Source organism: Coregonus clupeaformis, chromosome 7 (genome assembly GCF_020615455.1).
Source record: "Coregonus clupeaformis isolate EN_2021a chromosome 7, ASM2061545v1, whole genome shotgun sequence".
Classification (NCBI taxonomy): domain Eukaryota; kingdom Metazoa; phylum Chordata; class Actinopteri; order Salmoniformes; family Salmonidae; genus Coregonus; species Coregonus clupeaformis.
In genome coordinates, this window is record NC_059198.1 from 8,071,009 (window position 1) to 8,092,571 (window position 21,563).

Genomic DNA, 21,563 nt, shown 5'->3' on the forward strand with positions numbered 1-21,563 from the left:
TCTAATTTCTGTCTTCTTTAGAAGAGTTGTGTCTTGTGGGTAGGTGGTTATAAATGGACCAATGGGATGGTAAGACTAGCTCTACATTTCACCCAAAGATTGAGTCTGCAGTCTATGGGAGCTGCTGGAGGAGATTGAGTTTGTCTAGGCTGCTGGGTTCAAACTAAACTGTCCTGGTGGGTTCAAAATGTCAAGTCCCTTGTCTCCTATATTCTACAGTAGCCTTTTTTGGAAACCAGTTTCTGCCAGCATGTTGATTGTTATTGGGGAGTAAGTATTGGGTAATTTTTATGACCTAGTACTGTAGTTTAACAAATGCCCACCTAGGAAGTCATGTTGAGGACAATTTAATTAAGGACGCTTCAATGTCACTGAAAAAAAACATCTGTGCAGTAATACATACACTATTTTCCAGGTCTTCCTGCCCGCTCTTGTTTATTTTTAGCAGAAAAGTTAGTTATTTATCACACCCAGACAAGGATGGTCAGCATTGGACAGTATGTTACCAATGCAGAGAGCTGAATGGCAGCATCTGATGCCAATTGATAATGTACTGTACTACATCTCGGCCAGGAAGGGTTCCTTGATGTTGTCATTGAGGTGAGCGAAGGTCACTTCCTTGAGGGGAATGGGGCCCACGTAGAACTGATCCAGCTTTGGGAACAAGAGACAGAAATTAGAGATGGCATGCTACAGAGTGGCTTTTAGAGAGTGAGGCTGGTGTGAGTGTGTGATGAGTCAGCAAGTTAGTTAGGGTTCTAACCTTGAACTTGGGCACTGGCAGGGCCATCTCTGTGTGCCTGGACCAGATCCTACGAGGTCGAGGGTCCCGCAAATCTCCCACTTGGGGGAACCCAGAGTCCTGGAGAAATGACAAGTCAAAGTTACAATACAGGACATGTACAACAACCCTACTCCGACATAACAAAAGTAATGTAAAAACAATACCAACCGGCACACTGAAATGCACCCCATCATACAGTGCATTTGGAAAGTATTCAGACCCCTTAACTTTTTCCACATTTTGTTACGTTACAGCCTTATTCTAAAATTGATTAAATAAAAAAATATCCTCATCAATATACACACAATACCCAATAATGACAAAGCGAAAACAGGTTTTAAGAAATGTTTGCAAATTTATTTAAAATAAAAACAGAAATACCTGTCGTGGAAATCCTACACAGGGACACTCGAAGTCAATCTTAAATGAATCATTGTTTATTACCAGCATGCTGGAGAGGTTCCAACCAATTCAATGCACCAAGTACACATGTCGATCAGGAGCTCCACCCAGGGCAGTTCTGTTAGTTCTCTAATATACAGACAAGTTATATTTGCATGATTTAGCTTATTCATCATTCATAATTAATTAATTATTAACATTTGCTTCCTTCATGTGACTGACCAATACTGGGTCATGCATGTGACAGACCAATACCACACGAGGCTTCTTCTCTCTAAGCTGAGACCTTGAAACTGAGATATACCTTTCTCAAAACAAGGTTATGGACGTACTGCCAAATTGCAGATACTGATAGTGAGGATTCGTTCAATCAGTCACTTGCATGAACACAGACATTGGTTATTAGAAAAGCACATGAATAGAACACAGAAATTGGTTATTAGAAAAGCACAAACATAAAAATGTCCATCACATACCTTAGAAGTATTCAGACCCTTTGCTATGAGACTCGAAATTTAGCTCAGGTGCATCCTGTTTCCATTGATCATCCTTGATGTTTCTACAACTTGATTGGAGTCCACCTGTGGTAAATGCAATTGATTAGACATTATTTGTAAAGGCACACACCTGTCTATATAAGGTCCCACAGTTGAAAGTGCATGTCAGAGCAAAAACCAAGCCATGAAGTCAAGGAATTGTCCGTAGAACTCCGAGACAGGATTGTGTCGAGGCACATGTCTGGGCAAGGGTACCAAAAAACCTCTGCAGCATTGAAGGTCCCCAAGAACACAGTGGCCTCCATCATTCTTAAATGGAAAAAGTTTGGAACCACCAAGACTCTTCCTAGAACAAGCCGCCCGGCCAAATTGAGCAATTGGGGGAGAAGGGTCTTGGTCAGGGAGGTGACCAAGAACCTGATGGTCACTCTGACAGAGTTCCTCTGTGGAGATGAGGGAACGTTCTAGAAGGACAACCATCTCTGCAGCACTCCACCAATCAGGCCTTTATGATAGTGGCCAGACGGAAGCCACTCCTCAGTAAAAGGCACATGACAGCAGTAAGGCACCTAAAGGACTCTCAGACCATGAGAAACAAGATTCTTTGGTCTGATGAAACCAAGATTGAACTCTTTGGCCTGAATGCCAAGCGTCACGTTTGGAGGAAATCTGGCACCATTCCTACAGTGCTGTGGGGATGTTTTTCAGCTGCATGGATTGGGCGACTAGTCAGGATCGAGGGAAAGATGAACGAAGCAAAGTACAGAGATCCTTGATGAAAACCTGCTCCTGAGTGCTCAGGACCTCAGACCGGGGCGAAGGTTCACCTTCCAACAGGACAACGACCCTAAGCACACAGCCAAGACAACGCAGGAGTGGCTTCGGGACAAGTCTCTGAATGTCCTTGAGTGGCCCAGCCAGAGCCTGGACTTGAACCCAATCGAACATCTCTGGAGAGACCTGAAAACAGCTGTGCAGCGAAGCTCCCAATCCAACCTGACAGAGCTTGAGAGGATCTGCAGAGAAGAATGGGAGAAACTCCCCAATTACAGGTGTGCCAAGCTTGTAGCGTCATACCCAAGAAGACTCCAGACTGTAATCGCTACCAAAGGTGCTTCAACAAAGTACTGAGTAAAGGGTCTGAATACTTATGTAAATGTGATATTTCCGTTTTTATTTTGAATACATTAACAAACATTTCTAAACCTGTTTTTGCTTTGTCATTATGGGGTATTGTGTGTAGATTGAGGGGGGGGGAACAATTTAATCAATTTCAGAATAAGTCTGTAACGTAACAAAATGTGGAAAAAGTAAAGGGTTCTGAATACTTTCTGAATGCACTGTATCATGTATATTTTGTTGTTAACCCTCCGGGTGGCTGGGTCTTGGATGAGCTTATAGCTTTTGCCCCCGCCTGGTGCTGCGGTCAAAACAATGGCCACGTCACACACTAGCTAGGTGTGTTTTGCTGAGGAGTATTTTTTTTGTCCGCTCACACAGGAGTAATATGTTTTTTGTTTTTTTCAGGGGGTTCTGCAGCAACCCTACTTCGCGCGGCTATGTACATAACCAGTGTGTAATCATGTGTGTTTCTGGTTTCACCGCGGTGCCATGTTTGGCCACATGATGGCAGTGTTGTCACTTGATCGTTTCCTTGCGCAGTAGTTATTTTGAAACCTCTTTGGTACTCCGTATGAATGAGATAACTAAGTAAAGAAGTTCAAAACTGGAGGCATGAGGAACATTAAATAATTACATTTTCTGTGTCATCCTGTAAACTATATTATGTGGAATGGGTATCTAAGCCCACGGCTGATAAATTGATTAGCAGATTCGCCACAAGTAGTCATTAACAAGAGAAGGCACATTCGAATAGATTTTAAAATCATATAGCTACCTGTATGTAACAGAAAAAAATAGTTAATATATTTTTAGTCGGTGACGATTGTATTTTGACTGAGTTGACTGTTTCCTTGCCATTTATTTTCGTGGATCTGGATGGATTGTGAAGAAAGTGCTGACGTCGAATGACGAGATGTATTCGCAAAGACTGATGGAGTGCAGGCGAGGCTTTCAGGTTTGTTACGCGATGGCCGCTCGTTTAACATTATTTTGTTTTAGGGCATAAACAAAGATTTCGTGAAATATTACGCTTTGTATGGAAACTACATAGCACTGGGAAAGTATCGACGTCGTTATAACTGAGCTATTGTGCCCACGGGCAAAAACGGAGTTACCTTTTCAGTTTGGTACTCAGTGTTTTTCCTCGTTCGTCCTAGGCCTACTAGCTTCACTTGAGCGGCGGGTTGGTAGTTTCGGATGAAGCGGGCAATCGGTTTGAGGCGGGTTCGGTTAGGCGAGTGAAGGACGTTTAGTAAGCTAACTTAGGTCGATCGATGTACAGAAAGAATGTTTTGAATAACCATTGTCATATTTACGAAACTTAACTAACTAGCCGCCCGGCGAGTTGGGGTTTGAATAGCTAGCTAACTTGTTAAATCGAACTGAGGACGGTAGCAGCTAACGCTAGTTACACATGCTAACCTAGTTTAGATATAGCTAGTTAGTCAAGGTGATACGAAGTATCTACCTAACTAACGTTACAATAAGTTACCGTAGTTATCTAAATCATAACTAGCGGATTGAAAATAGTGGAATGCTATCTAAACACAACTAGCTAGCGTGTGACGTTGTCATTGTTTTGACAGCAGCACCAGGCTGGAGCGAGTTTACAGTATGCCAGAGGTAGGTTAGCATGACAAGAACTGACGTTTGATGCTACGTTGATGTGATCTGTTTTATCAAAGGTTTGCTAAAACATGGTTATGTTTTTTAATCACATACGAGTATGTAGCTAGCATCATGTATACTTGTGCCTGTTATGACGGGGAAAAATGATGGTAACGTTACTGACAACACTTAATTCAGTTACATCTCCCACTTCACTCTTCCAGTTATAGCATGGATCCAGACAGTGAGCCGGATACACAACGAGCTCTCAGTTTGCAATGGAAGAGCTATAAGCTCGTCCAAGACCCAGCCATCCGGAGGGTTAACAACAAAATATATCGATATGATGGGGTGCATTTCAGTGTGCCGGTTGGTATTGTTTTTACATTACTTTTGTTATGTCGGAGTAGGGTTGTTGTACATGTCCTGTATTGTGACTTTGACTTGTCATTTCTCCAGGACTCGGGGTTCCCCCCAGTGGGAGATTTGCGGGACCCTCGACCTCGTAGGATCTGGTCCAGGCACACAGAGATGGCCCTGCCAGTGCCCAAGTTCAAGGTTAGAACCCTAACTAACTTGCTGACTCATCATACACTCACACCAGCCTCACTCTCTAAAAGCCGCTCTGTAGCATGTCATCTCTAATTTCCTTCTCTTGTTCCCAAAGCTGGATGAGTTCTACGTGGGCCCCATTCCCCTCAAGGAGGTGACCTTCGCTCGCCTCAATGACAACATCAAGGAACCCTTCCTGGCCGAGATGTGCGCAAAGTTTGGAGAGGTGGAGGAGATGGAGATATTGTTTCACCCCAAGACACGTAAGCACCTGGGCCTGGCCCGCGTGCTCTTCACCAGCACCAGGGGGGCCAAGGACACGGTCAAACACCTGCACAACACCTCCGTCATGGGCAACATCATTCACGCTCAGCTGGACATCAAAGGTATGACATGGCTTCATGGCTTTATGTCTGTGGGGTTTGATTTTATATAAAAAATATATTTTTTATACAAATAACTTCTATTGCAAGTATTATTGAAGAATAGAGATGTTTTATGGAGACATGGTTATTGTCACATTAGTATTTTGCAAAGATATTAGCAACATCCTTGTCTTATGGGTATGTTTGTGTTTGTGTGTATCTGCAGGCCAGCAGAGGCAGAAGTATTATGACCTGATAGTGAGTGGATCCTACACACCCCAGACTGTGCCCACAGGAGGCAAGGCCCTGACAGAGCGGTTCCAGCCCCCAGCTCCAACACAACCAGACACGGTACACTCACCAAGGGCTCATCACAACCATCCTACTGACATTTTCATGGAGGATTTACCTTTATGGTCCATCATGCTTGAGACTCTTTCATAATTTTCTACTGTGTGATGTCTTTGACTTTCTCTATCTAATTCTCCCATCTTCCTGTTCCTCTCTCTCTGTGCAGTCGTCAGATATCAGGCGGAGACTGTCCTCTGAGATAGCTGGCCTGGCTGTGGGCTTGGCTGCAGGGGTGCCGGCTCTCACTCCTGGGAGCACCACCCCCTGCTCTGTGGACACGGGCTTCAGTGAGCAGCGTCTAGACACGACACCCTCCTCCATGGGCGGGCCCTACACCCCAGGCTCCTCCGCTTCCTCGCAGGGAGGAGGAACGCCCTACACCCCTCGCTCTGTCTCACAGGACTCGGGCTACGCTGTTGCCAGGTCAGTATTGGGGTACTAACACCCTTCATAATAGCTCAGAGTTGATCGTTTATCCAAAGGTTTGTTTGTCATTCCAAAAAAGTATTAGGATATAAAAATGTATTAGGATAGTAATAATCAATGTGGTAACTTGTGTTTTATATATATATATATTAACCCTCTTTCTCCTTTTGTTTCTTAGACAAGTTGGATACAGTGCTGGCCCATTGACCAGTGGCTACACTTCCCAGGACATGCTTCCCTCCTCCTCCTGCTCCTCCTCTGCTGTCTCCTCCTCAGTTGGGGCATATAAAGCTCCCCGCTACCCGGAGGACCCCCATGCACCTCCACAAGACCCCTACCAAAGGTGTCGCCCCACGTACCCCCCTACCGGCCCGTTCCGTCCTAACGAGCCCCCGCTCTACCCCACATACCCTAACGCTGGAGGGGCTGGACAGCACATGGCACACCACCCTGCGATGCCTCCCCCACCTCCTGCACCCCAGTACGAGCAGCCCCCTCTGGCAGACCGGGACAGGGACAGAGAGCGGGACAGGGACTCAGGAGGGCGGTACGGTGCCGGTGGGATCGGCTCTAGAAGGTCATCTTACCAGGAGGCCAAGTATTCCCACCACTCACATCACTCTGAGAGGGAGAGGGGCTACAGACGGGACAGCCTGGGCTCCAGAGAACACGGCAGACACCGTAACCACCATTCACACAATCACAGCAGCAGTAGTAGTAGTAGCAGCAGCCGACGACGGAGCAGCCACGACCGAGACAGCAGGGAGAGGGACAGAGACAGCGACTACTCAAACAGCTCCGACCCCAGATTCAACGCCAACTCCCACCGCTCCTCCTCCAACAGCCTGTCCCCGCCTCCGTCCGCCTACCCCTCCTACTCCTCCTCCTCCAAAGACCAACCCCCTTCCCACGACCCCTCTGTCTCCTCCCGCCTGGAGCCCTCCTCAGTGTACCGTGCCCAGCCTAGTGGTGCTGGTTCTGGGGAAAGGGGGTCTGGGTCTGACAACAAGGACCCCCGATCCCACCACACCCCTCTGCCGCCCCCTCCACCTCCTCCCCTCCCCCCTGCCTCTGTGATAGCGGCGGCTGTAGCCGAGACGCTCAGCGCCCTTGACTTTGGCCAGGAGAGCCCAGTCAGAGAGGAGACATGGACCAAGCCCAAACGCCGGCCCACCACCCCACCCCCCCCCTCCTCAGCATCCCTCCACCCCTCCCTCCTCTCCACCCCACTCCTCAATTGCTTCCTCTTCCACTTCACCCTCCTCCACCTCCCTCCCTCACCATCTCCCCTCCTCCTCCACCTCCCTCTCCCCACCCCCCCAGCGAGACTCCTCCTCCCCGGAGCCAGATTCCACCAATGAGAGCCTGCCATTTGTCTACCACAGCAGCAGCTTAGACTCTCGTATTGAGATGCTCTTGAAGGAGCAGAAAGCGAAGTTCTCCTTCCTGGCCTCCGATGAAGATGATGAGGAGGACAGGAAGGAAGAAAGGCAGAGAGAGAAGGCAGCAGTGGCAGCAGCAGGGGAGGGAGGAGCAGCAGCAGGGGAGGGCAGGAGCAATAAGCAGAGGGAGCAGGATGTGGAGAAAGACAGGCGGAGGAGACAAGGAGGAGATGGTGGAGGCCAGCAGAGGAGGAAAGGAGAGAGAGATAGAGACGGCCGCAGAGGGAGGAAGCAGAGAACAGGGGGAGAGGGGAGGAAGAGTCCCACTGTAGTTGCACCAGCTACCCCCCTCCTCCACCTTCTCTCCCCGCATCCCCACTACAGATGACCATACTAGTCTCCATGGAACAGGACCTCTGCAGGAGGAGACATCCCAACCTGAGCCTATTGATCCAAGGACCAGACAAGGGGCACACACACCCCCCTACAACGGACAGAGTCAGGTAAGACCATCTTACTCTGTTAATGGAAATATTGTAGGAATCAGATTGTATTGAAACGTTGGTGTATTGTTAGCAGGGATTGTCAGTTGATGCAAAAGTGTGGGAAAATCGTGAATTCTCTCTTTCCTTCATGCAGTCATCCCCTCATTCTTCTGGGGAGGACATGGAGATCTCAGACGAGGATGAGGAACACACCATTACAGCAGTGACCACACACCACGCCACTCCTTCCTCCATCTCTTCCCCGTCTTCATCCCAGGCCCCCCTGCCCTCCCAGACAGACCCCTCTGCCTCCCCCTCTGACCCCACACAGCACTTTGGCACGTCCATGCCTGCTCCACCCATCCCATCTTACCCCACTCACCTCCCTCCCCCGGGCTTTTCCCTGCAGCCCCCTCCACCCCCCTGCATCCCCCCACCGCTGGCCCACATGGAGCTGCACCCTGAGTACCCTCCTCCCATGCCCCCACACATGTATGACTATGCCAGCAGTATGGAGCTGATGAACCAGTACAGTGGCGGAGCCCCCATGTCCTTTCAGATGCAGACCCAGATGCTGAGTCGGCTGCACCAGCTGAGGATGTCCTCTTCTAATGGCGCCGCTGCCCCCGGCGACGCCCCCCCTTCAGACTACTACCACTCCATGCCTCCTCCCCCACACCCCCACCACCCTTACATGGACCAAGAGGGGGGTGGCTACGACCAGGACCACCACTACATGCCCCCCCACATGCCCTACGCCTACCCTGGCCCCTCTCAGATGCCCCACCACCACGCCATCCCCCCTCCACACACCGGCTGGCCCCCGCATGTCTTACCCGAACACTACGCGTACCACACCCCGCCGCCCTATGGGACTATTCCTCCTGTGGAGGGAGAGGCCCAGTACGGGGCGGAGGGGGACCCCCAAATGCCCCTGCTAACAGAGAACCCCCACGAGGCCACAGTGCAGCTGGTGCTGGCCACCCTCATCCAGGAGATGAAGAGCATCATGCAGAGGGACCTCAACCGCAAGATGGTGGAGAACATTGCCTTCGGAACCTTTGACGAGTGGTGGGAGCGCAAGGAGACCAAAGCCAAGGTAAGAGAGTGGAACATAGACAGAACCCTAAACTACGTACCTGGTTTGAGGAGTTAGTGAGTTAACTTTGGTCAACTCGGGATAACTGGTACCATGAAAGTGACTCACCCTTTAGCCAGGTAAATTTCTATGGCAACGAATCCTTCAGAACTAACCTGCAGGCTAACTCAGGGCTAACTCCATTTATCCTGAATGAAGTGTCTACCGTGAGTTGAGGACCAAATAAATCACATTCCCTCCCTCTCATAAAGATTGCATCATCACCCCCTTCATTATATTAATCAATGAAGGGGGTGTATGCTAAACATGCAGTGAGGGAAAAAAGTATTTGATCCCCTGCTGATTTTGTACGTTTGCCCACTGACAAAGACATGATCAGTCTATAATTTTAATGGTAGGTTTATTTGAACAGTGAGAGACAGAATAACAACAAAAAAATCCAGAAAAACGCATGTCAAAAATGTTATAAATTGATTTGCATTTTAATGAGGGAAATAAGTTTTTGACCCCTCTGCAAAACATGACTTATTACTTGGTGGCAAAACCCTTGTTGGCAATCAGAGGTCAGATGTTTCTTGTAGTTGGCCACCAGGTTTGCACACATCTCAGGAGGGATTTTGTCCCATTCCTCTTTGCAGATCTTCTCCAAGTCATTAAGGTTTCGAGCCTGACGTTTGGCAACTCGAACCTTCAGCTCTCTCCACAGATTTTCTATGGGATTAAGGTCTGGAGACTGGCTAGGCCACTCCAGGACCTTAATGTGCTTCTTCTTGAGCCACTCCTTTGTTGCCTTGGCCGTGTGTTTTGGGTCATTGTCATGCTGGAATACCCATCCACGACCCATTTTCAATGCCCTGGCTGAGGGAAGGAGGTTCTCACCCAAGATTTGATGGTACATGGCGCCGTCCATCGTCCCTTTGATGCGGTGAAGTTGTCCTGTCCCCTTAGCAGAAAAACACCCCCAAAGCATAATGTTTCCACCTCCATGTTTGACGGTGGGGATGGTGTTCTTGGGGTCATATGCAGCATTCCTCCTCCCCCAAACACGGCGAGTTGAGTTGATGCCAAAGAGCTCCATTTTGGTCTCATCTGACCACAACACTTTCACCCAGTTCTCCTCTGAATCATTCAGATGTTCATTGGCAAACTTCAGACGGCCCTGTGTATGTGCTTTCTTGAGCAGGGGGACCTTGCGGGCGCTGCAGGATTTCAGTCCTTCACGGCGTAGTGTGTTACCAATTGTTTTCTTGGTGGCTATGGTCCCAGCTGCCTTGAGATCATTGACAAGATCCTCCCGTGTAGTTCTGGGCTGATTCCTCACCGTTCTCATGATCATTGCAACTCCACGAGGTGAGATCTTGCATGGAGCCCCAGGCCGAGGGAGATTGACAGGTCTTTTGTGTTTCTTCCATTTGCGAATAATCGCACCAACTGTTGTCACCTTCTCACCAAGCTGCTTGATGATGGTCTTGTAGCCCATTCCAGCCTTGTGTAGGTCTACAATCTTGTCCCTGACATCCTTGGAGAGCTCTTTGGTCTTGGCCATGGTGGAGAGTTTAGAATCTGATTGATTGCTTCTGTGGACAGGTGTCTTTTATACAGGTAACAAACTGAGATTAGGAGCACTCCCTTTAAGAGTGTGCTCCTAATCTCAGCTCGTTACCTATATAAAAGACACCTGGGAGCCAGAAATCTTTCTGATTGAGAGGGGGTCAAATACTTATTTCCCTCATTAAAATGCAAATCAATTTATAACATTTTTTACATGCATTTTTCTGGATTTTTGTTGTTGTTATTCTGTCTCTCACTGTTCAAATAAACCTACCATTCAAATTATAGACTGATCATTTCTTTGTCAGTGGGCAAACGTACAAAATCAGCAGGGGATCAAATACTTTTTTCCCTCACTGTAAATGCTAAAATACATTTACATTTTAGTCATTTAGCAGACACTCTTATCCAGAGCGACTTACAGGAGCAATTAGGGTTAAGTGCCTTGCTCAAGGGCACATCGACAGATTTTTCACCTAGTCGGCTCGGGGATTAGAACCAGAGACCTTTCGGTTACTGGCACAATGCTCTTAACCACTAAGCTACCTGCCGCCCATTTAGTAATGACAGAATGCATTTGAAACTTGACGCACAGTAAAACTTGTGTATCTATAAGAGTGGGTAAAAAGGTGCTTGTGCAATGATAAGCACATCAAAGGACACCAAAGACAGCATTAACACCATAGCCTGCTGAATTTGCAAGATAACTTTTCTTGCAATTTGATTTTGGGACAAATTAAAATGTGGCACTTACTCGCCCATGGATTCATGTTTCAGCATTATCTCGAAGAGTTTGGCGTTCGATTAGCCACGTGCGACATGCACGCACAGTTACAAGCCTGCTAGAGTTGGCGGCAGGCGGACAAGCAATATCCACTGTCGTAGTACGGATGAAGTCTGAGCTAGAATGTGAAGCTGGCTAGCTTTAGAAAACCCTGAGTAGATCTAGCTTGCATCGTAGTATACCCATCTGGTCAATTTAAATGGGTTTCTGATTTCCATTTTTCATTCAAGTTTTTCAAGTCGTACATGGTTTTCCTGTTTATTGTTTTAAAAAAATCCATGATTTGATTTGCCATGATGCCCGTTGGCTTTTCTAAATCCACATCTGTCCTCCCTCCCCAGCCGTTCCAGACCATGGTTCGGGGTGTGGCTGCAGTGAGGGACGAGGAGAAGAAGGAGGAGAACAAGGTCAGCAGCAAGCCCCGGGAGCCCCTCATGTCTCTGGTGGACTGGGCCAAGAGTGGAGGAATGGAAGGCTTCTCACTGAGAGGGGCGCTACGACTACCCTCATTCAAGGTAAATAAGTACACAGAGGCAGCAGTTGAACTCGGGAATTGTCAGTTACTCATGTACATTCATTTGTGTACTGTGCATAGGAAATAGAGATGGATTAGTACTGTACATGTATAGAAATTACACTAATACATGTTCATGAATAGACATTACTCCATTCACTTAGGGATTTTTTCCACCATAATTTACCATGATATTAACTGTGTGTGTATTGTGTCCAGGTGAAGAGGAAAGAACCTCAGGAGCTAGCAGAGGTAGGAGAGATGAAGAGACCCAAGACACCGCCAGAGGATGATGACGAAGGTGAGCTTCTGATCCATGACCCCCTCCTTTGGGAATCCCTTTGGGGAGATGTCACCCACCATCTTTGTGTTTCCTATGTTGGCTCACCATCTCTCTCCTCCTCCTCCCCCCCAGACTCGTACCATGAGAAGGGTCTAGAGGTAGGAATGGCAGATGGGGAGGGCCACAGGGCTGAGAGGGACAGCAGGCGGAGGAAGAAGACCAGAAGTCGGAAACCTTGGGACCTGGACAGCGAAGGAGAGGAGACTTCTGATGGTTCTTCTTCAGATAAGGTGTGTGTCTGCATGTGCAAAGGATAATTTAGCATGAAAATGTTTCTCCACATAATAAAGTTGACCTTATCTCAAAAATGGAATATATGGCTACAGAAACAATAATGCATGATTCTTCTAATCAGTTGATGATTTCCGCAAGCCATACATACTGGCGGTGTTGTTGTATTTCCCCATAGTGCTGGCTAGATGGCAGCATTTCACTGTGTGCCTCTCCATACTCTGCTGTATTTTGGCTACATTGACTTGGGTTGAACCTGAGACACTTGTTTATTATCACGAACTGTGTTCTTTTGTTCCTCTCTGTAGGAGGATGAGGAAAGTGACAAGGAGTCTGAAGGTAAATCTAGCTTTCTTAATGTTGTCCTTATTGAGGCCAATGTGCTGCCCCCCACAGGCTTTCTTCTCTACCTTTTCCATCATGCCATCTTATCATCTCTCACTTCATCTCTAATTTCTTTGTCTTCAGATGAGGCCTTGAGTGCTGACAGCGATGATGAGAGCCTCTCCTCATCCACAGAGAGTTCTTCCTCCTCAACATCATCCTCCTCTTCCTCTGAAGACGAGGATGAGGAGGAAGGAGAGCAGGCCGGGAGTGGACTGGACACCATGGATGAGTCTACGATGGACAGCACAGTTCTGGACACAGAGAAGGAGGATGACCGGTACGTTTTGAACAGTGTTCTTGTTTCTGAATATACTTGCATATACCTGTATATAAGTATCCAAAATGCTTGATATATATTTCCTATGGAAGTATCTTTATTGCAACTTTGTTGCTCAAATGTGTCTGTGGGTTGATACTGACCATTCCACTTGTTGTGATCTCTAGAGAAAAGTCTGCAGCTGCTGTTCCAAAGGCACCGCTCAGCACGGAGATCAAAGCAGGTTAGTCACACATTTAGTTTCTCTGTTATGGATGTTCATTGGCAAATGCCAATGTTGTTTTTCACCTGATTTATAATTTAAATATGTGCCCATCTCTCAGAAATTGCTGCCAGCAAGAAGGATTCATCAACACCCAGCTCAAACGCTCGTCCTCCAGCCCCCCGCCCCTCCTCCTCCATTGTCATTGTTCCTCCTCTCAAGAAGCGACGGAAGACCGTCTCGTTCTCTACCAGGGAGAGCGACTACAAACCCCACCTGCCAACGGTCCCCTTGTCCCCACCTCCCTCCACTGCCTCTCCTCCCTTCTCCCCCATCAAATCTCACCTTCCAGACTCCATCCTCATCGTCTCCACACCTGGAACCACCTCCTCCAAGACTCTCTCACTCCTCCCCTTTGCCTCCAAACCAGGCGAAGGCCACGCCCTCTCTCCCTCCCCTGTTCTCACTGTTCCCTCGCCTGTATGCCCCGAAGACTCCAAAAAGAGCCCTGTCCCTCTGGTGTCCCCCCCAATCACCCCCACCAAGTCCCCCAACAAACGGGGGGCCTCTCCCAAATCCCCCGCCCCCGCTCCAGTGTGGGTGTGTCGCACCGTGCAGAACCTCCCCCTGGACCACGCCTCCATGGTCAAGATGGCCTTCGAGGAGGCCCCGCCCCCCGTCACAAAGGGCCGGGGCAGGGGACGCCCCAGGACTGTCAGCCTGTCGACCCCCACCCCTCCCCCCTCCTACCACACCCTCAGAGAGGAGGATGAGGAGGAGGAGAGACTGCAGAGGCTGAGACTCAGGGAGCAGCTGGGAGCATCCAGCCTGATACAGCTGGGCTCGGCCCCCACGGCTGACCTGTCTGTCCTGGCTGATGTGGCCCTGAAGCTGGACCCAGACGCTGGAGACTCGGAGGAGACGGAGACATCAGACGAGGCAGAGGAGCAGAAGATGGAGGAGGAGATGCTCCTCTCTCCAAAAGCCCTACCCCTGGTTATGGACCCACAGGGCCTGTCTGCCCTGCAGGAGCACAACTATTCCAAAGCCCCCTTCCACCTCATCCCCGCCCAAAAGAGGAATGTCTCCAAACAGGAGCCAGGGGTGCTCCTCCCTGCAGACCTCAACCATCACGCCATCTCTGGGGTGCTGGAGGCACCTGAGGAGGTCATAGGGGAACCCCTGCCCTCTAGGGACAGACACCAGGCTGAGTATCTGTCTGGCATGGGGCTGCTGTGTGAGGCTGGCAACACGGCCAAGGACGCTGTGCTGGCACCTCTCACCCCATCAGCCAAGAGGAAGGGAATGGTAGCGAGGGGGCGTGAATTGGAGGAGATGGGCAAAGGGAAGAACAAGAAGAGGAGGAGGAAAGACAAGGAAAATCTGGAGTTGCAGCAAACGAAAAAACAGAAGGAACATCAGACCAAGAAACAGAAGAAGAGGAAACTAGAGGTGTGTGAAATGTTTTGTGGGTTTGTGCATGTGTCAAGTGTCACAACTAAGAAGTGTTGAGTATGGCGCGTCAAGCACGTAAAAATTGGTTATTGCTCAACCACAGCTTACATTTACTGTAACTTTGTCATCTTAAAATGACATGCAAAGCAACTTTGTCTTTCCTCAATTGCACAAAGTTTCACAGCTTGACAGTTAAATGGTCAAATTGTCATGTAAAAAACAAATGTTACTAGTAAATTACCATCTAATCCAGAAAGTCCCATCCTAGGGCCTGTATGTGCCTGTTACTGGATAATCTTAGTTCCTGTGTTGACATCTCCCCCTCTCCCACTCTATCCTTGTTCCTGTCCCTCTCCCACTCTCTCCCCTTCCTGTCCCCTTCTCCCCTCTCTCCCTGGTTCCTGTCAGGAGGTGGACCTGGAGGAGGATGTGGACGTGGAGCAGCTGGAGCCGGGTGAGCTGTCTAACACGGAGGACGAGGACGAGGAAGAGTGGGACGATGTGAGGAAGAGCGAGCGCCTCTTCCTCCAGGAGGCCGGGCTGACGTCGTCGCAGCGTTGGCCCAAGCCCATCCCAGCCCCGGAGCCCATCACATTTGACCAGCGCAGCGAGTTTGAGCAGATGACCATCCTGTACGACATCTGGAACTCTGGTCTAGACGTGGAGGACATGACTCTGCTGAAGACCACCTACGAGAAGCTGCTGCAGGACGACCACAGCACTGACTGGCTCAACGACACACACTGGGTCCACCACACTGATATCCTTTACTACTGGCACTGCTGGGATGACTGGCAGGGCAGGGGGTTTGGAACGAGGGTTAGAAGCCCTGTTTGTGTATTAGGATCTTCCATGTGTTGAGGCCTCTTATGAACAGTTGAGCTGTGTTTATAAAGTAATCTTCCTGTATGTGGAAGTCAGTGGAGGCTTCTGAGGGGAGGACGGCTCATAATAATGGCTGGAACGGCGCAAATGGAATGGTATCAAACACATGGAAACCATGTGTTTGATATATTAGATACCATTCCGCTCCAGCCATTACCACGAGCCCATCCTCCCCAATTAAGGTGCCACCAACCTCCTGTGGTGGAAGTAGATTAAATGGTGTGTAATGATGAATGTGTATTTAGATGGACTGGTGTGTTATGAATGTGTGTTTAGATGGACTGGTGTGTGTTCAGCAGTAACTGTTGTTAGCCTTAATGTGTGGCCTGCACTTACCAACATCCCCAACCCGCGGCGTAAGAAGAAGAGTGCAGACGGGCAGCTGCGGGAGCACGTGACGGGCTGTGCCAGGAGCGAGGGCTACTACGCCATCAGCAGGAAGGAGAAGGATGTCTACCTGGATCTGGAACTGCCTGAGCAGGCCCTACTGGAGGCTGCCGACTACGATGCCTCGGTACGCACACCTCACTTTACCATCTCTTTCCTTTTTAGACTATATATGGTCTCTGGCTTTTCATACAATGGTATCATGTTGTTGCCTTTCATAACCTCTGAACACAGATCCTTTGTTCCAATAAGATGAATAACCTTTGGTCATTGAATACAGGGAAGTTGGTGATTCATTATTTTGATCAAAACAAGTAGTGTATTTCTTATTTTAGCATATGCTTCACAATGCTATAGGAAGTCATGCAGATGTATTCAACAGCTTTGCTGCGTCTGCTCGTGGCAATGAAAATGAACTCGCTCAACCACCCCAGATTAACTATTTTATTGGGCATTTAGGTCAAAGTGCCTCTGGCTCAGTAGTATTTAGCTCAAGGCCATGTGATAGTGTGTGTCACCGTGTGTGTGTCACTGACCCCATGTAACCGTCCTTCTGCCCTCCCCCTCAGGGCTCAAACAGGCTGCTGTCAGAGAGACGGTCGGAGCAGCGCCGCCTCCTCAGTGCCATAGGCATCCCTGCAGTCATGGACTCTGACCTGCTCAAACTCAACCAGCTCAAGGTACACAGCAGCCTGGAACTATGTGTACCACTGACATTATGTAACTGCTGTGTTGTCGCTGGTCTACAACCACCGTGTCATTTCCCATGGGTTTCATGTTGAGAACTTACGTCTCTACTGTGTAATGAAGACCTTGACCTTTTAAACCCATGCCAGTGTGTTGATAATGAGACTTTGATCCAGGACTATGGTGAAATCTAGAGGAAAGGCTGATATTGCATTCAATCCAGTTGTCTAGACAAAGCTTGATGATGAGTTGGTTATTTGAATCCGTTGTGTAGTGCCGGGGGGGGCAGGACAGTTTGGGAAACCCTGGTGTAGAGAGTAACTAAAGGATTATTGCACCACTATGGCACTAACTCGTACTTCCTTCCTTCCTCAGTTCCGTAAGAAGAAGCTTAGATTTGGCCGCAGTAGGATCCATGAATGGGGCCTGTTCACCATGGAACCCATTGCTGCTGACGAGATGGTCATTGAGTATGTGGGCCAGAACATCAGACAGGTACTGGTCATTGTACTGCTTGAATATGTAGTGTGTAGGGCCATATTGTAGTCTGTACTTCATTCATCCATAGTGTGGTATCATAGCATTAGCAATAGACACATGACAAACATCAGTGTTGGTCTTTCCTGGGTGTTCAGCTGGCATCATTGTTTGTGTTTGTGCCCGTTTCTTTGCCAGATGGTGGCTGACAACAGAGAGAAGCGTTATGCCCAGCAGGGCATCGGGAGCAGCTACCTGTTCAGAGTGGACCACGACACCATCATCGATGCCACCAAGTTAGGCAACCTGGCACGCTTCATCAACCACTGCTGCACTGTGAGTCAGCCCACACCTACACAAGCAAAACTATACAGGTTATAACAATGGAGTGACGCAACGTGACGACTAAATAGAAATACATAGATTTCCATCATACATATTTAGTGACTCTGATACACACATTTCCATCATACATATTTAGTGACTGATACACACACACAATGCTCACAGTAACATTGACTGGGAAGATCCTCTCTTAAGTCATTTAGTTTTCTCTGAATTTCCCATAACTGGTCTCCTTCCTCTTCCTTCCCCAGCCTAACTGCTACGCAAAGGTGATCACCATAGAATCCCAGAAGAAGATTGTGATCTACTCCAAGCAGGCCATTGGCATGAATGAAGAGATTACCTACGACTACAAGTTCCCTCTAGAGGAAAATAAGATTCCCTGTCTGTGTGGAACAGAGAACTGCCGTGGGACGCTCAACTAGAGACCACAGCAATGACCACACTCACACTGAGGGGTGGCAGTACCCCGTTTCAGTCCCTCCTGTCCCCCCTCCACAAACCCCTGACTATAACCAAGAACAAAGCCATGGTTCCAACACACCCACCACCAACAGCCCCCCTCCTGACCCCAAAGCCCACCTGCTCCTCCAGACTGTCAAACAGTTGTCTGTACCATATCCAGGAAACAGAGAGACACACGCAACGTTTGCACTGTTCACACACTTTAATTTACCTGGGGTTATGGTTTATTATCTTAGGGGTTGTGAGACCCTCCCTCCCAGGGGTGTGATTAATATTCGGGCCCCCTCTCCTGTACCCCAAACCCCTGAAATTCAGCATTAGTCTCCGCTGTAGCAGGATTTAGTAACTTAGGACCACTTGTTCCCGTTCGGTCAAGCGTAGAAGGTTTTTTTCCCTAACCTATCAACACTGGTTTTGTGCGTCTTGTGTCCGCCCCCTCACAGATAGGCAGTGGTCCGGAAGCTCCCACTAACCCCAACCCTCTCTGCCCACACACAGACGCACAGGATTTACAAACATATTCAGGGTTTTAAAGGCACTCGTCGCGGCGCAGTTTTAGTTACACACTCTGATCCATTGGGACTTCAGTTATGCAAGATTTCCAAAAATGAAGATTGTTTGAGCTTTGTCATTTTATAGTATTGCATATTCTTATTATTACTATTCTTGTTCTGATTTAGTTGCGTGAGCTGTAAGTGTCTTACAGTGAAGTGAACTTCAGTGTTCCCACCACCGTCCCATTTATCCTCTAGTACACCCCCTCCTCCTCCTGGGTGCGTGACTCTCCCCTCTCACCAGTTTGTGTTTGGATGAGAGACCATAGACTTTTACAAATATTTGTTTTTCACCATGCTACAAAAGGACAAATCATTTGTAGATCAAATAGTGTGTGGCGTCAAGTCAGTTTATCTTTAAAGCCTAAAATGGCTGCTGAGTTTGTCTGCAGGTTTAGCGCAATTAGGAATGCTTTGTTTGTTCCTTTTACGTTCCCCTTGCCCCTTCGTGATGTTGTCCCTTCTCACGTTAGGATGCAGAGAAGGGACCTGACCTGTGTGTGTCTCTGTATCTGTGTGTTTAAGAGAATGTATTCTTACACGAGCGAGTATGTTTTTAATCCTGTTGTGTGAATGTGCTCTCACTGTCAATTTGTGCTTTTGAACAACCTGCAAATGTCAGGTTGTCTGTGCATTTTGTATGACATGGTCAAGGCACACTGTCAGGAAAACTGTTTCTATGAAATCTCTATTATTTGGCAAACCATTATAGACAAATCTGTTTACAAACATAACTCTGCCCCATTGACCCCTATTCAAGCGTTGAGATCTGTGTATGTTGGACTTTGTCATTGAGTGTGTTCTGAATGGTTTTAAAGGGTAAACTTATCTGTGTAGATCAGATCTGGTAAATCTAGTTTCTAGTTAAGTCGATCTCGACTTTAGACAATACCTTTATTTTTGCATTTATTAAATGCATTGGCCTATGACTATTTTTAACATGAATAATAAGAAATATATATTTAGGCATGTTGATCTTCACTATAATAAATTCCCCTCTCTCATAGGAAATGATGGGTTAGCGTACCCCAGACCGTCTCTGTGGAGTATCTGTGTCTTGGCCTAATATGTAGATGAACCTTCAGATCAATCTGTGTTTGGTGGGTGAATCAGAACCGGGGGGGGTCATTTTTAATTGTTATCCATTTTTCATTGTTATCCATGCTCTCTCAACTCAAGCAGTCGCTGTCCCAAGTTTTTTTAATCTTTGATTTCGATGTTTTAAATGTCACAAGGCCCCTCCATGTTCTGTTCCAGCCACAGCAGAAAAGTCATCTATATTTCTTGTTGCAACTGGCGCTTTTCAGTACAAACCAACCCTCTAACTTTTAAGTAAAATATGGAGAGAAAAAAATTCAGACAAATGTACATATTGTAGAGGTGTTTGTTTCTCGTAGAAACACACTGGTTCCAATCTGTAAATATGTTGTTCTTTTCCTACTTCCCATGAGGAAAACTGTACATACCTTCCATTCAGTTATTTTTCTTTTTAATTTGATTTATTTTATTATTTGCAATATTTCTCTTGTATTAATGCGTTGGACCCTTTTATTAATGGTGCATTAAAATATTTTTTTTTAAAAAGTGAAAGCTTTGTTTTAGTTTTATTTTGTAATGCCTTGGTTGAGTGTCTGGACTTTCCGCTACTAGCCCCTGGGTTGTCTAAAGGGTGTGTTGGTAAATTCACTCTGGCTATCTACTGCGATTTCAGAGCACTCTCGTACAAGTGTGCCTGAGTGCAGAATAACTGAGGAATTTATACAAAAGCGCAACAACCGTTGAATGTCAGTAAACGTCGGCAAAAAAAACATAATTCAATTGTTGCCAGCAGCACAGTTAGTCACCAACGATCTCAATTTTCATAGTCCTAAAGCAATATTAAGCAAACACAACATTCGCTGTGTGTGAGTGTCTGTCAGTGAAATGTAAATCTCTATCCTGATTGCCTAGTCACTTTTACCCCTACCTACATGTAAATATATTACCTCAACTACCTGGTACCCCTGCACATTGACTCAGTACTGGTAATTCTTATAGCCTCATAATTTTTTGTTACCATTTCCTTTTTTATTTAGCTAATTTTTGTTACTTTTTAACTCTGCATTGTTGGGAAAGGGCTCATAAGTAAGCATTTCACGGTAAAGTGTACCACTGTTGTATTTGCCGCATGTGAGAAATACAATTTGATTTGATTTGAAGCTCATGCGCAGAAATACGTCATTGGGTCTAACGGTCATCTCGTGCGGAACTGCACATGTGCAGGCCGTCAAATCAAAGGCACTCCTTCGATATAAAGTTGTTTTTGACTAACATGAAAATGTGTCAGTTTGTCCCTTTCACAAGGTTGGCGTACCAGAATACATGTTTTACATCAGTAGTTGACACAAAGTGCTTATATAGAAACCCTGTCTAAAACCCCAAAGAGCAAGCAATGCAGATGTAGATGCACGGTGGCTAGGCAAAACTCCATAGAAAGGTAGAAACCTAGAGAGGAACCAGGCTCTGAGGTGTGGCCAGTCCTCTTCTGGCTGTGCTGGGGGGAGATTATAAGAGTATATGGCCATTAAGGCCAGATCGTTCTTCAAGATTTTCAAATGTAGCTCAGTTGGTAAAGCATGACGCTTGTAACGCCAGGGTAGTGGGTTCGATCCCCGGGACCACCCATACATAAAAAATGTATGCACGCATGACTAAGTCGCTTTGGATAAAAGCGTCTGCTAAATGGCATATTATAAAATAGCCTACCCAGCTCTGCTAGGGTGAGTAAAATGGTCAGAGTGAGGTTCTCTCATTTGTATCTGGAAGTAGCTAGCTAGCAAGCTAACCAACTTTAGCCAGTTAGCTTGGGCCTTGAATTGGGTTGTGAGGTCAGAACGCTCCGGAGATCGAAACGCTCTGAATATACAAACGGACAATAAACAAATTAATTGGACCAGCGCTGTCCCG

At 47.4% G+C, this 21,563-nt stretch overlaps 1 protein-coding gene across 1 annotated transcript; it reads left to right on the plus strand.

The window, feature by feature from the left end:
* The first annotated feature begins 4,452 nt into the window (after positions 1-4,452).
* Positions 4,453-20,207, plus strand: LOC123491170 (histone-lysine N-methyltransferase SETD1A-like). Its single transcript, XM_045221012.1, has 22 exons — positions 4,453-4,782; positions 4,873-4,971; positions 5,081-5,351; positions 5,557-5,681; positions 5,848-6,104; positions 6,286-7,240; positions 7,431-7,685; positions 7,831-7,992; positions 8,129-9,073; positions 11,750-11,923; positions 12,142-12,223; positions 12,338-12,495; positions 12,805-12,835; positions 12,965-13,160; positions 13,328-13,383; positions 13,484-14,814; positions 15,226-15,577; positions 16,035-16,216; positions 16,659-16,769; positions 17,152-17,271; positions 17,452-17,589; positions 17,850-20,207. The coding sequence occupies exons 1-22, from the start codon at positions 4,645-4,647 to the stop codon at positions 18,021-18,023; spliced, it is 6,312 nt and encodes a 2,103-aa protein (XP_045076947.1). The 5' UTR covers positions 4,453-4,644; the 3' UTR covers positions 18,024-20,207.
* The last annotated feature ends 1,356 nt before the right edge of the window (positions 20,208-21,563 follow it).

What these genes read in the sequence shown, in the direction of transcription:
- LOC123491170 (XM_045221012.1), top strand. Translation starts at nt 4,645, where the DNA reads ATGGATCCAGACAGTGAGCCGGATACACAACGAGCTCTCAGTTTGCAA. An exon ending in ATAAGCAGAGGGAGCAGGAT is followed by an intron (nt 7,686 to 7,830) that starts GTGGAGAAAGAC and finishes TAGTTGCACCAG; the next exon opens with CTACCCCCCTCCTCCACCTT. An exon ending in TACGACTACCCTCATTCAAG is followed by an intron (nt 11,924 to 12,141) that starts GTAAATAAGTAC and finishes TATTGTGTCCAG; the next exon opens with GTGAAGAGGAAAGAACCTCA.